At 46.1% G+C, this 14,063-nt stretch overlaps 1 protein-coding gene across 2 annotated transcripts in view; it reads right to left on the bottom strand.

The window, feature by feature from the left end:
- Nucleotides 1-14,063, bottom strand: part of LOC138468335 (uncharacterized) — a 419,279-nt gene that overhangs the window by 333,485 nt on the left and 71,731 nt on the right. For both annotated transcript variants that reach the window (XM_069608850.1, XM_069608851.1), the window contains exons 4-5: nucleotides 6,812-6,958; nucleotides 2,936-3,127 (exon numbers count right to left, since the gene is read on the bottom strand). In XM_069608850.1, the coding sequence (XP_069464951.1) occupies nucleotides 2,936-3,127; nucleotides 6,812-6,958 (339 nt within the window). The remainder of the gene's footprint in view (nucleotides 1-2,935; nucleotides 3,128-6,811; nucleotides 6,959-14,063) is intronic.

Here is a 14,063-nt window from a genome sequence, read left to right as displayed (position 1 = left end):
CAGACAGCGAGAAATTATGAGTGCCACCACTAAAACATGTCATTAGTGACAATCCAAGAAAATGACTGACAGTGAGAAATGACGAGTGCCACAACTAACAACATGCCATTAGTGACAATCCAACAAAACAACAGACAGCAAGAAATGATGAGTACCAGCACTAAAACATGTCATTAGTGACAATCCAAGAAAATGACTGACAGTGAGAAATGATGAGTGCCACCACTAACAACATGCCATTAGTGACAATCCAACAAAACAACAGACAGCGAGAAATGATCAGTGCCACCACTCAAAACATGTCATTTGTGACAATCCAACAAAACAACAGACAGCGAGAAATGATGAGTGCCACCACTAAAACATGTCATTAGTGACAATCCAAGAAAATGACTGACAGTGAGAAATGATGAGTGCCACAACTAACAACATGCCATTAGTGACAATCCAACAAAACAACAGAAAGCGAGAAAAGATGAGTGCTACCATGAAAATCCGCCATCACTGGCCTACCAGTAGCACTACCGACAAAGCCAGGAGGAAACCACGAGTTGCTGGGATGGGATGCAGAGATGTGAGTCATTTTGAGACATGTAAACGTCACAAAGCTTGATCATTAAAGTAACCCATCTCTGTTTGTGCTGCTTCTTTTGGAAGCCCCTCGCAGCCAACTGGAACTCTTCCACTTTCAAAGTTATGGCAAAACATGCTTGCTTAAGAAGTTCCTGCACTTTTATCTTCCCATCTCATGCAAGCCTTATGGTACTTTCTAGCTGCGAACTGTTAAGATGTACTCTTTGCATTGATACATTGTATTTTGCATGCATATCTGTTGTTCATTGCTCTGCTTCTGACCCACTGTGTTGTGGTTTTTCAATGTGAACCATAAACCAATACGTGCTTCTATGGAGGCCTCCTTAGCACCTACCTCTACATGCACAGGTCAGGGGGGGCTGCATTACTATTGCCAGGAACTTCCTAAAGCCCCACTCTCCTTCATATGAAAGGCTGACCATGGAGCTCTTCTCGCTGCATGCAGATGTACAACATCACTGCCAGGTTTCCTGATACACCATGTACACAATTTCATACCAATCCAGATCTTCCAAGTCTCGGTAGGAGAGCTCGGGTGCAACATGCTCGCCTTGGGAGCAAGACGACATGGAGCAACACAGGTTCGATCCCCGGCGCCTGCGCTTAGAAACCTCTGGGTATTAAGCACGTTATAAATAAGCAATTATACAAAACATCTATGGTTAGAGAAATTCCAGTGTACCTTAATCCTCATAAATGTTTATCACTCAAACACTAACAGGAAAATAGACTGCGATTCTCACACAATCAACAGCATCCCTTGCCTGATGACGAGCAAATCACTCACAATCAAGAGCAACTCTTGAATAATCAAAGGTAACTTTAGAAAAATCAACAAAAACTGTTGCAAGAAGAACTTCAGTCCTTTTCTCTTCAGACCATCAACTTCTATTTAAAAATCAAGTCCAACTTTGGCAAAATCAAAAACTGTTGCAAGCAGAACTTAATTTCTTCATAGAGCACTGGCAATGCTTCGAAAGTTAAGGTCACCTTTAGCAAAACCAACAGCAAGTGTAGCAAGAAGAACTTCAGTTACTTATAGAGCAACAGCAACTCTTGAAAATCCAGGCCAACGTTGGCAAAATCAACAACTGCTGCAAGTGGAACTCAATTTCTTCATAGAGCAACAGCAACTCTTGGAAAATCCAGGCCAACGTTGGCAAAATCAACAACTGCTGCAAGCGGAACTCAATTTCTTCATAGAGCAACAGCAACTCTTGGAAAATCCAGGCCAACGTTGGCAAAATCAACAACTGCTGCAAGCGGAACTTACTTTCTTCATAGAGCAACAGCAACTCTTGGAAAATCCAGGCCAACGTTGGCAAAATCAACAACTGCTGCAAGCGGAACTTACTTTCTTCATAGAGCAACAGCAACTCTTGGAAAATCCAGGCCAACGTTGGCAAAATCAACAACTGCTGCAAGCGGAACTCAATTTCTTCAGTGAGCACCAGCAACGCTTCGAAAATTACGGCACCTTTACCAAAACCAACATCAAGTGTTGCAAGAAGAACTTCATTTCTTTATAGAGCAACAGCAACTCTTGAAAAATCAAGACCAATTTTGGATAAATCAACAACTGTTGCAGGTGGAACTTCATTTCTCGATAGAGCAACAGCAACTCTTGAAAAATCAACAACAACTATTTTAAGAGGAACTTCAATTCTTTATATGGCAAAAGGAACTGTGGCCAAATTGATGATAAATGTTGCAAAATCAATGGCAGCAATTACCATGGCAACAGCAGCTCTTGCCAAATGTACTGCAATGCTTGCCCAATTAATGGCAACCCTGGCAACATCAACATCCAAGGTCAACACATCGGATCAGAGGCTCTGTCGCATGTGCCTGACTGCATCAAACAACATGGAGAATTTAACAAATGGACCATTGCTGTTCAAGACCCACTTAATGCAGGAGGCAGTGGCCCTGAGATAGCTCCTTCTTCAAGCAATGGTCAAGGGTCAAGGACCACTGCACCGATGTAATTCCTAATGAGTAATGAGTACTGCCAACGTGTCAACAAGGCCTACATTGTAGTCCAGCGGTGATGATAGCTTGAGTATTAACTGCAAACAAGTGTCCAGTTTTTATGTGCCGGCATCTTTTGAAAGTTCAAGTGACACCATAGCTGGTGTCACTTGAACTTCAGGGTCTTGGAGGCCCCTTCGTCTCGCTACTAGAGTCTTACATTTAGCGTGCTACAAGTAATCGGTGGATGGTTATGGTGTAAACCAGCAGGGTTCTAGTAATTCGTTGAAACCCAAGCCATAATCTCATAATACCCACATGCGTTTCCAGATGCCATGCAACAGTTGCCTGCCACCCACACTCACTCTACCTTCTCACGTATCCAGGTCTCCAGCTGGTCCGCCTTTTGCTTGAACTCCTGCAGTGTCCGAGCCCCACCCAGTGCCTTGCTCTGGCTCATCGCTGTTTGCTTGAGCACGTGCCATTGGTCCTTCAGGGCCTGGAGCTGCTTCATCATGCTGTCCGCATTTGGGGTTTGCTTGTTGATGAGATGCTCTGCCATCTGAGGAATGAAAGCAAAAGGGAATCAGGAGATAGAAGCAGCACACGGTGGTTCACCGGGGATGTTCGGGAAGCTTTATCCATGCTGCAGTGCTCAGTCTTCCCATGTAGCTGCACCAACTCATGTCCTTCTAGCCATCATGCTCTGTTAGTCCACGTCTAGAGAGCAAGCATCATAGGCCATGCATCTTTCTCTGAATCCCCTCTTGCTATTGAATGTTAGGACCACCCATCAGATCTCTGCTAATACACCTCAAGCCTGACCGCTCAGGCCGCATTAATTTTAACCTCAACCAAATAGGCATGTACTCTGACCTAGACCTGACCTGACCTGACAACCTCTCTGCTAATGGAACCCATTCATGACCTGCAGCTGCCCATATTCATCTAGCACTGTCCGCCGACACACGTGTCAACCACTAGACCTTATTTTACAGTGTAATGAAAAGCCAAATCAAAAGGCCCTTTAAAAATTAATACAAAAGAACTACTCTATTTTTGTGACAGAAGTGAATGGAATTCAAGGTGGAAACAAAGTTCTTTATGTAGGAACCTTAAGGGCGGACAGGGTTCAAATAAGAGGGAAGCCAATTCAAATACTGTGTAACTGGGTGGTGTAAGGTGATGGCCCTGGATGAAATGCATGTGACAAAGGAGGACCTACCTATGTTGACATATAAGTCTGTGCTGATGGACTGGATAACATGTCCAGATCAGGGGCAGGGCATTGGAAAGCCCTCGGTGTGAGTGTGGAGACAGTCTGTACGGTACCTGGGAGAAGGTAGAATAGCAGGGGTGATGAGAACGCACCGCCAATGGGGGAGATCATTCCTTCCAATTATAGGCATTGCAGATTGGAGCAGGATGAGGGTGGATGCAGGAACAAAGTGAGATTTGAAATGCTACCCCCACACAAAGAGTGTGAGATTTCCAGTGAAACACACCACCCAAAAAGTTCTCCTCGTGTGTCGACCAGCTGTCTACCCATGTGTCAGCTCTATACCCATCTATCAATCTCTTTCTCTGTCCATCCATCTGTCCATCTGTGTATCCACCCTGCTCACATCCATCTATACCCATCTAACCATCTATCCATGTGCCAGCTCTATACCCATCTATCCATCTTGCTGTGTGTCCATCTGTCTAGCTGCCCACCTACACACCCATCTATACCCATCTAACCATCTATCCATGTGCCAGCTCTATACCCATCTATCCATCTCTTTCTCTGTCCCTCTGTCTATCCAAACTGCTCACACCCATCTATCCATGTGCCAGCCCTATACCCATCTATCCATCTCTCTGTGTGTCCATCTGTCTGTCTGCCCTGCTCACATCCATCTATCCATGTGCCAGCTCTATACCCATCTATCCATCTCTTTCTCTGTCCCTCTGTCTATCCACCCTGCTCACACCCATCTATCCATGTGCCAGCCCTATACCTATCTATCCATCTCTCTGTGTGTCCATCTGTCTATCTGCCCACCTACACACCCATCTGTACCCATCTAACGATCTATCCATGTGCCAGCTCTATACCCATCTATCCATCTCTCTGTGTGTCCATCTGTCTATCTGCCCACCTACACACCCATCTATACCCATCTAACGATCTATCCATGTGCCAGCCCTATATCCATCTATCCACCTCTCTGTGTGTCCATCTGCCTATCTGCCCTGCTCACACCCATCTATCCATGTGCCAGCTCTATACCCATCTATCCATCTCTTTCTCTGTCCATCCGCCTATCCGCCCTGCTCACATCCATCTATCCATGTGCCAGCTCTATACCCATCATTCCATCTCACTCACACATTTCTTTGTCTCTCATCCTACACTTCCTCCCCTCCTGAGTCCATCTTTAATTCTGCCTCCAGCTTCTCTGAAGATGGAAGAGGAGAGAAAGTGTAGGATGAGAGGCGGAGAAATGTGTGAGCGTGCTGGGAGCAATGAGAGAAGATGGAGGCAGAATTATGCGATAGCTAGAGGAGAGGGAAAAGTGTAGGATGAGAGATGGAAAAATGTGTGAGCGTGCTGGGAGCAATGAGAGAAGATGGAGGCAGAATTATGCGATAGCTAGAGGAGAGGGGAAAGTGTAGGATGAGAGATGGAAAAATGTGTCAGCGTGCTGGGAGCAATGAGAGAAGATGGAGGCAGAATTATGCGATAGCTAGAGGAGAGGGAAAAGTGTAGGATGAGAGATGGAAAAATGTGTCAGCGTGCTGGGAGCAATGAGAGAAGATGGAGGCAGAATTATGCGATAGCTAGAGGAGAGGGAAAAGTGTAGGATGAGAGATGGAAAAATGTGTCAGCGTGGTGGGAGCAATGAGAGAAGATGGAGGCAGAATTATGCGATAGCTAGAGGAGAGAGAAAAGTGTAGGATGAGAGATGGAGAAATGTGTGAGTGTGGTGGGAGCAATGAGAGAAGATGGAGGCAGAATTATGCGATAGCTAGAGGAGAGGGAAAAGTGTAGGATGAGAGATGGAGAAATGTGTGAGTGTGCTGGGAGCAATGAGAGAAGATGGAGGCAGAATTATGCGATAGCTAGAGGAGAGAGAAAAGTGTAGGATGAGAGATGGAGAAATGTGTGAGTGTGGTGGGAGCAATGAGAGAAGATGGAGGCAGAATTATGCGATAGCTAGAGGAGAGGGGAAAGTGTAGGATGAGAGATGGGGAAATGTGTGAGCGTGATGGGAGCAATGAGAGAAGATGGAGGCCGAATTATGCGATAGCTAGAGGAGAGCGGAAAGTGTAGGATGAGAGACGGGGAAATGTGTGAGCGTGATGGGAGCAATGAGAGAAGAGGGAGCAATGAGAGAAGATGGAGGCCGGGAAGTGTGCAGGCCAGGGGCGTTGCTAGGTGGGGGGGCAAAGGGGGCTATAGCCCCTGATCTTTTGGTTGTAGCCCCGGATAACTTCTCAGGAGCTGCAGCCAAAAGTCTAGCTAGCCCCCAGTCCCAACAGTGCCGACATCAGCATAGCCCCGGGTCTTTTCCAGACCTAGCAACTCCCCTGGTGCAGGCCCAAGGCCTAAAAGAAGATAAGAAGAGTAGTCCATCGCGAGGCAACCAAAGCAAGAATACGAACCTGAGCGACAGAAAAGGTCAGGGAAAGACAGATTTTAGGAATTTAGTAGAGTTGTAAATGATAGGAAGGGGCAGGAGAGGACATGCGATTAGAGCAAGAGAGCCCGGGGTCAAGAGTGACACCAATAGAGAGAAGAAGGGAGAGAGGCGTCGCAAGGGAAGGAGCAGGAAAGAGAGAACCCCCCCCGTCCAGTGCCGGGTCTTTGAAGCTGCCTTTCCCCAGCCATGTGTTCCCCATCCCAAGGCCCCCCCCCCTAAGGGACCAGGTCTGTGGGCAACCTCCACGCACCGCCAGGCCCTGTCGGCTTCCTGTGGCCCTGGGGCAGAAAGACACAAAGGGGCCACTTCTGGAGGCTTACAGGACATTGAGACACAAGGGGAGAGGGGCGGGGGACAGGAACACGGCGGCTGCTCTCTCCCGTGACCATAATGCAGCCTGCATCAACTCAAGCGATGGGCCTCAATAACAGACCATACAGGTCTAACTCGCTGTAAAGTAGGAGGGGAAGAAACTATGCAGTTGGTGGAGACTGCGGAGGGGGGAGGTAGACGGGTAGGGGCTACACAGAAGGAAACATGCCGTGGGCGCCTCCTACCTGGCTCAGCTTGCTCAGGGTGTCCTCAAAGTCCTTCATCTCCCGCTGCAGGGTGAGCGCCGCCTGCTCCCAGTCCTGGAGGGGGGTCAGCTGGGCGTCGCAGCCATCCTTCAGGTCCCGCAGCTTGCCTCGCACCCAGCTTTCCGCCTGCAACACAAGACGTTAGGGCGGTCAGGAGGGCATGTCCGCCGAGGCCAGGGCTGGGGTCAGAGAAGCCCAGGACACTGAACAGGTGCCAGGTGATCAGGCATGCCAGTCTGTAGTGCCGGCAAGCAGGATGTGGGGTTCAGGGCTGTGACAGTGTTTGGTGAGGCCCGGGGCACAATATTTGGTGGGACCCCCCCTTGATGTCTTTGCACTGCACCTGTGCCACCGCCCACAGGAGATACCCAAACCCTCCCTTCAGTTCTCTTTGTGATGGGCCTAAGCATGTTAACGAGGGCCTCTGGATGCACCTGGGCTAAGCTACTTGCTCGCCTTGGAAGCAAGACGACACGAAGCAACACAGGTTCGATCCCCGAGTCCGCGCTTACAAACCTCTGGGTATTTAAGCACGTTATAAATATGCAACTAAGACAACAACAAAACATTCTGTAACAGCGCCTCGATGCCCCCGGGCTGTGTGAGCACTTTAAAAATGCAAATAAATAAAAAATAAAAGAATAAATAAAGCTAAAATCTTGATGTTGGTCCATTGCACTTACTACCACAAAGATTTGTTGGGTAAATCTGGAGACCTTGCGCCCCGGAAATCTCGTAAAGATTATGCCACGGTCGCCCTACATATGTCCTCTTCCACCAGCATCGAAGGTCATGAACCATCCGTGCACGCCTGTAAGATGCAATCTGTGCACATGGCCGCCAATTCGAGCTGCAGGGCGACATTTCCATCACAGCCCCCCTCACCCCGCCCACCAGGTAAAGCTGGAGAGCGGTGTTTGTCCCTATAGACCCAACTGACTGGATTCCCCAGACCCAAAGCTTCCCATTTAGAGCCATCTTTATGTGTTAAGGTTTTGGAGGCTTATACTCCACGTGGAAATACTCCATGGTTTGATGCGACTGCGCCCCAGATGTTCCCATATGCAGGAAGAATAGATGGCACTATATTATATTTTGATGTATAGAGCTTCGTGTCTGGCTCATGATTCCTCCTGCTTCTAGGCACTGTAAACTTATTGGTGTTGTTACTAGAATAAGTACTTCATTGATGAACCTCAGAAGGTTGAAGAGCTGAATCCGCCCTGCTGAAATATGAACTTGGAAAGTGCAGACTGGCACATGTCAGAGTTGGGCTTTTAACTCAGTGAGTTATCCAATTGCAACACAGTTATCTGCTTAATCAACTATACAGTTAACAAATAAATAAACATTAGGATATCTACCCCTGCCCCCTTTTAAAACAAAATATAAGACAACTATTATCCCATTTACTAGTGGCCGTGACATATTCATCATGCTTCTAAGCACTGTAATAATAAGTGCTATATTAACAAGAAACGTAACCCCCAGAGCCAGTGCATTGCCAAATTCTCCCATGTGCACAGTTAAGGAGAAACAGCTGGGAAAATAGCTCACATGACTAAGTGCTCACAGGACTAGGTCTTCACAGGACTAAGTGCTCACAGGACTAAGTGCTCACAGGACTAAGTGCTCACAGGACTAAGAGCTCACAGGACTAAGTGCTCACAGGACTAAGTGTTCACAGGACTAAGTGCTCACAGGACTAAGTGCTCACAGGACTAAGAGCTCACAGGACTAAGTGCTCACAGGACTAAGTGCTCACAGGACTAAGTGCTCACAGGACTAAGAGCTCACAGGACTACGTGCTCACAGGACTAAGTGCTCACTGGATTAAGTGCTCACAGGACTAAGAGCTCACAGGACTAAGTGTTCACAGGACTAAGTGCTCACAGGACTAAGTGCTCACAGGACTAAGAGCTCACAGGACTAAGTGCTCACAGGACTAAGAGCTCACAGGACTAAGTGCTCACAGGACTAAGAGCTCACAGGACTAAGTGCTCACAGGACTAAGTGCTCACAGGACTAAGTGTTCACAGGACTCAGAGCTCACAGGACTAAGTGTTCACAGGACTAAGTACTCACAGGACTAAGTGCTCACAGGACTAAGAGCTCACAGGACTAAGTGCTCACTGGACTAAGTGCTCACTGTTGGGGTCTTTGTGTCATCCACAGGTTCACAGATTTCAATCCTTGTGATGAATCAATCCCCGGGGCACCAGTGGTCCAGGGATGAATATCGGTTTCTAAACCATCAATCAGCCCCACACCTCTAGTACACCAGAAAGGATCCAAACAGATTGGAAACACAAGTACATTAAAAACCTCCTTGTCCAATTCTGATAACGTAGACGGAACCGTAGGCTTATCTCGAAAGGTCGGGATCCTTGGTTATTTGCAACACACTCTTCCCCCTCTCCACCCAGCACTGTCTATTTCCTTTCCTCCTTCTACTCTATTTCTCCTACTGCACACAATCTTGGTCTTTACCTGGACTCTAACCTCTCTTTTATTCATCACATTTCTCTCACGTCTCGCTCCTGTCATTTTCTTCTTTATAATATTTGTAAAGTTCGCTCCTCTCTCACTTTTCACGCAACTAAACTTCTTATCTCTTCTCTTATCTTCGCTCGGCTTTTCTATTGCTCTGTCACGCTTTTTGGCCTTCCATGCACACGCCTTGCTCCTTTAAAATCAATCTACCATTCCTCTGTTCGAGTACTCTGCCTCCTCTCCTATCGTAATTCTATTTCAGCATCATTTGCCTCTCTTGGCTGCCTACCTTTCCATTCCCAACTTAAATTTCATGTTATCTTGCTTAGTCTTTAAATCTATTTATGGACTAGCCCCTGATTACCTTGCTTCACCTTTGTCCTTCTACACTCCCTCTCATTCTCTCTGTCCTTCCTGTCTTTTTAGGTTGACCATTCCCCATCCCCCTTGTGCCCAGTGTTAGGCAGAATTATATGCAGTACCCTTTGGGAACACCACACACAATTAGGACTACAAGTGACAGTACAAATTCACCTTTGGTACAAGCCTGTACTACACAGTTAAAGTGATAGCGATGGCTGAGCAGCCAGACTTATCTCAAGAGTAAGTGAGAAGTATCAATAGTTACACAAAGGACAGCAGTTACTATGATTCAGGCAAACACTGACTCAAGGTTCTCAAGTAAAAGAATATACATTTATTTACACATCAGTTGTACAACATTTCACTAAAGTAAAGCAGTTGAAAAATCACACTCTTAATATACTACACCACACCCAATAGATTATGGACAAGTTAGGCTCAAAATGAAGTATGAGCAAAATGGCACTCTAGCAATTTAAATGGGAGGGAATGGCAAAGTTAGACAAGAATTGAGCAGCACCCACAAGTAAGTAAGCAGGGTAATCTAGAAAAAGGAACTACAGTGAGGAAATCAGATTAAAGTGGCATGGCCCAAAGTCAATGGACCAAAGTCTTTGCTCAAGATCAAACAGTTCAGGGTAGTTTGCGGTTAAGTCTTTGCCAAGAGTTCAGAACGAAGTTGGTCGGCAGAAAAGTTATTTGAAAGAATGGAGAAGGACAAGCCCTCGGATTGGCGAAAGGTTTCACACACTTTCACCGTGGACGGACGAAACGAACAACCGGATTTGAACAGTACCTTAAATGAAGAAGAAGGCTGTAGCTGAGGCGGACGTTTCTGCCAGGTCCTGCAGGCTCATGGTTCCTGAAGCGACTGTCGGACTGTCGGACTGACACGAAGTAGGAAGACTGGAGGGTCCTACACTGCCCAGGGAAGAAACCAGCAGCAGAGCAAAGCAACAAATAAAAGGTGTGCTCCTTAAAACGCAAGCAGGGTCCATTCCTCCTGGCTATCCGGTTCACTGTAGCTCTGTACAGCAAATTCGACCAGAGAAGGGAGGCCTGGTGAGCAGTTTGGTGAACTGGTTGTTCCCACCAGCTCAAGGGGAGAAGATTCCTTGCAGATCTTCCCTGTTGTTGGCGTATGAACATTCGGACCTGCAGCAGGGCTTCACCGGGAGGTTCAGTCGTGGTAGGGGTCCTCTTCTGTCAGCTCCTTTTTGGTTCTCTCGTTACAGTGACGACTCTGTCTTTCTAGCCCCAGAGACCTGCTTTTTATGCAGTTTCCCCCCATTCACACAACCGGGCTGTCAATCACACAGCAGGGTGGCTGTCCTGCCGGGAGAATCACCACAGCCAATCAGATCAGAGTGTGACATGGGTCTCCAAGGAGACGCTGTGCAGGGAGTCCTAAACCCCTCCCTCACATCTTGTCCCCCCAGACATACAGGTGCCTAAGGAGGGCTTCTGTGCAGAAGCCCGCGAAAGCACAACGAACAAAGGGACCAAACCTGGTTTGGCGCGCAGAGTAAAACACGAGAAAGACTTTTACAAAAAGAAATGGCGACTAAACGGAACCATATAAAAACGTATATGGTCTAACGGGTTTAAGTTCGAGGCTACCAAGATAGCCTAAAACAATACCAAAGCTATTTAAGATAAAGCAGTAGGAAAAATAGGGTAGTTACCACTGCCACCAGCCAAGTCTTAATGAAAAGGGAGCGAAACAATGCTCCAAGAGAAATAGACAAAAAGGGATAAGTATTAACCCTTTCCAGAACTCTTTTTAAGATAGTTTGTACTGGGTCTGTGAGTTTTTAAAAGAGACACTAATACATTAAATGGCAACTTTACATGTTCTGGGAGACAGTAGTCATTCCCAGAAAATGGAGTGGGAGTTGGGAAGTCAAAAAGACAACCCTGTGTCACTGCACTGAAGGTGCTGTGTAACACACAGTAAAAAGATAATGCCTAAGGAGTAGGTGAGGCTCCACAGTCTATGAACACAAGAAAATGTTAAACACACACAGCAAAACACATGTAAGAGTGGGCAAAAAGGCTTACACTCTTACCAGGAGAAAAAAAGAAACCTCAGAAATCCAGCAAAGCTGCTGAGGGACTCAGTAGGTAAGGGAAATTAGCCATTCTACAGAATATCCCTAACAACCAGTCCAGTTTTCGTTCCTTTCAGCTTCTCGCTCCTCTTCATTGGAACGCCCTTCCCCTCTCTCTTCAGTCTATCACTCAGCGATGTCATTTAGGGGTCGCCAGAGGTCGCAACTGCGACCTCTGAGGTCTCCCTTGCGACCTCTAAAAAAAACAATTAAAAAAAATATTATTTTTTTTGTAATGCATGCTCCTGGACTGTGGCCAGCACCATGTTGCTCTTTGCTTGTGGAGTGGCTTGCTTTCTTGTTCAAGCCCCTTAAAAAAAGAAGGAAAAATAAGAACTGGAGTGCCACAATTCTAACACTTTCAGCACTGACCCTAAATAAGAAAGAATAGGAATGCCAAAAAATGTGTCTTGATGGAAATCTATACAATAATTGCTAGACTCATTAATGGTTTATTTCAGACACACTTCGGGGGGTGAGTCACTGATTTAGTCTGTTCTTAAACGCCTCAACTCAGCCTTTCATCCTTCTGAGGTCAATAAATGAGTACCAACACAGGTTGGGTGATATTGGGTGTATATTTTTTCTATATAAAGTGCTTAAGTGTAAGTGCTATATAATGACACATCATTATCATTTGGCCATGGATGTTTGCTTGCATTCACAGTAATTTGGTAATATGGGCCTATACACACTGATCTTAATGATACATATGGCGATCCATTCAGGTATGAAATGTACATCACATTATAGTGATATCGTAACCATATTTTTTCGTAGTGTACAATGTTATGCAATGACACTTCCCGTTTTGTCAACGGGTGAAAGGTTGTGTTCCATCGCTTCCCGCGATATCACTTTGGGTGGGGTCAAATGGCATCACTTCATGTGATGTCATCAGGGGGTCAAGGATCATGTGATGTCACTTCCGCTACCCCTGGCATTTTGGTGAAATGACGTCCCTGCTATCACTGTCTACTCTCTCTTTCGTGTCTCTCTGAAAAAGCACCTTCATCACAGCCTCTGATTGTTTGCTACCAGAACTGAGGTTTGACCTATATACCATTGATCATTATTTTTGTACAGCTTGCTTTTAACTCTGTGCAGCGCTTTGGATTAAGGAGCTATATAAGATTCAATAAACATACAAATACAAAATACAACACCGTGAAAATACGGTATCCAGAGATATTATCGAATAAATATCAACGAATACCTTCTTAAACGAAACCAAAACAGTGAAAAAAACTGATTAAAATAAAAATGTGTGTAGGAGTGGGGTAGGGGATTAAAATGGTTGGGAAGGCAGTTCGGGTTATGAACATAGGGGAACGGGGGCTTATGGGAGGACCCCTAATAAAAAAGAAATTAAAAAATCATCCATATTTTTCACCTTTTTTGTTTCGTTAAAATGTTTTCATTAGAACATTTTTGAATAAAATCACATATATTACGAAAATACAATTATCACCCAATGATAAAAGTGACTGTCCAGTCAACGTTGTATAAAAATATCAATTTTAATATTATCACAACAGACAGTTCGAGCACACTCTGAAATATTACCCACCCTGTGAGGAATACAGAGAACAGTTTCAATGAAGGAAACGGGATGCACTCTGGATACTGATAGGAGGGTAGTCGGTAAAGTAAATAATCGCAACAGTTCAAGCACAAAGGGAGAAATGGGTTGTAAAATGCCTCGAGGGGCCTTCAGAGAAGGACCCGGGGGACAGAACCACATTGTACCTTGTGCTGTAGATGTTCTTGGTGCTCGACAGGGTCGAGTCAGTTTCAGGGCTCTTTGCAGGAGACTGTGCACTTTTACTGGCTGCAGATCAGCGGAAAGGTTAAGGAATTTGTCCGGTCCTGCCCGACTTGTCAAGCTTCTGGCAAGTCAGGTGGTACCACAAAGGCCCCCTTAATTCCACTTTGCAGCTCCTGTGATAGAGTTCTAGACGGGAGACAGCTGCAGGTATCAGGCAGCAGGCAGTTCGGTAGGCGAGGCTGGACGGAAGGCTGCAGGCCGGTCTACACAGCGGCGCAGGGCCAAGAATCGGTGTCTCTGTGCTAGTTGGCGGATCTGGAATGCTGGTCGAGGCATCTCAGATTGCTTTAGTGACTGCAGTGTGACAACAATATTAATTGTGTCTGCTCAGTCACATCAGACCGTTTGTGAATGAACAAAACAGCGTCACTATTACAAGGGCCATTATCCTATCAAGGCTGGATTATGGAAATACGTTAATGCTAGGAGCAAACAA

This window comes from Ambystoma mexicanum, chromosome 4q (genome assembly GCF_040938575.1).
Source record: "Ambystoma mexicanum isolate Mex_15411 chromosome 4q, UKY_AmexF1_1, whole genome shotgun sequence".
Classification (NCBI taxonomy): domain Eukaryota; kingdom Metazoa; phylum Chordata; class Amphibia; order Caudata; family Ambystomatidae; genus Ambystoma; species Ambystoma mexicanum.
Note: the sequence above shows the minus strand (reverse complement) of the source record. Positions and strands in the feature narration are given on the sequence as shown.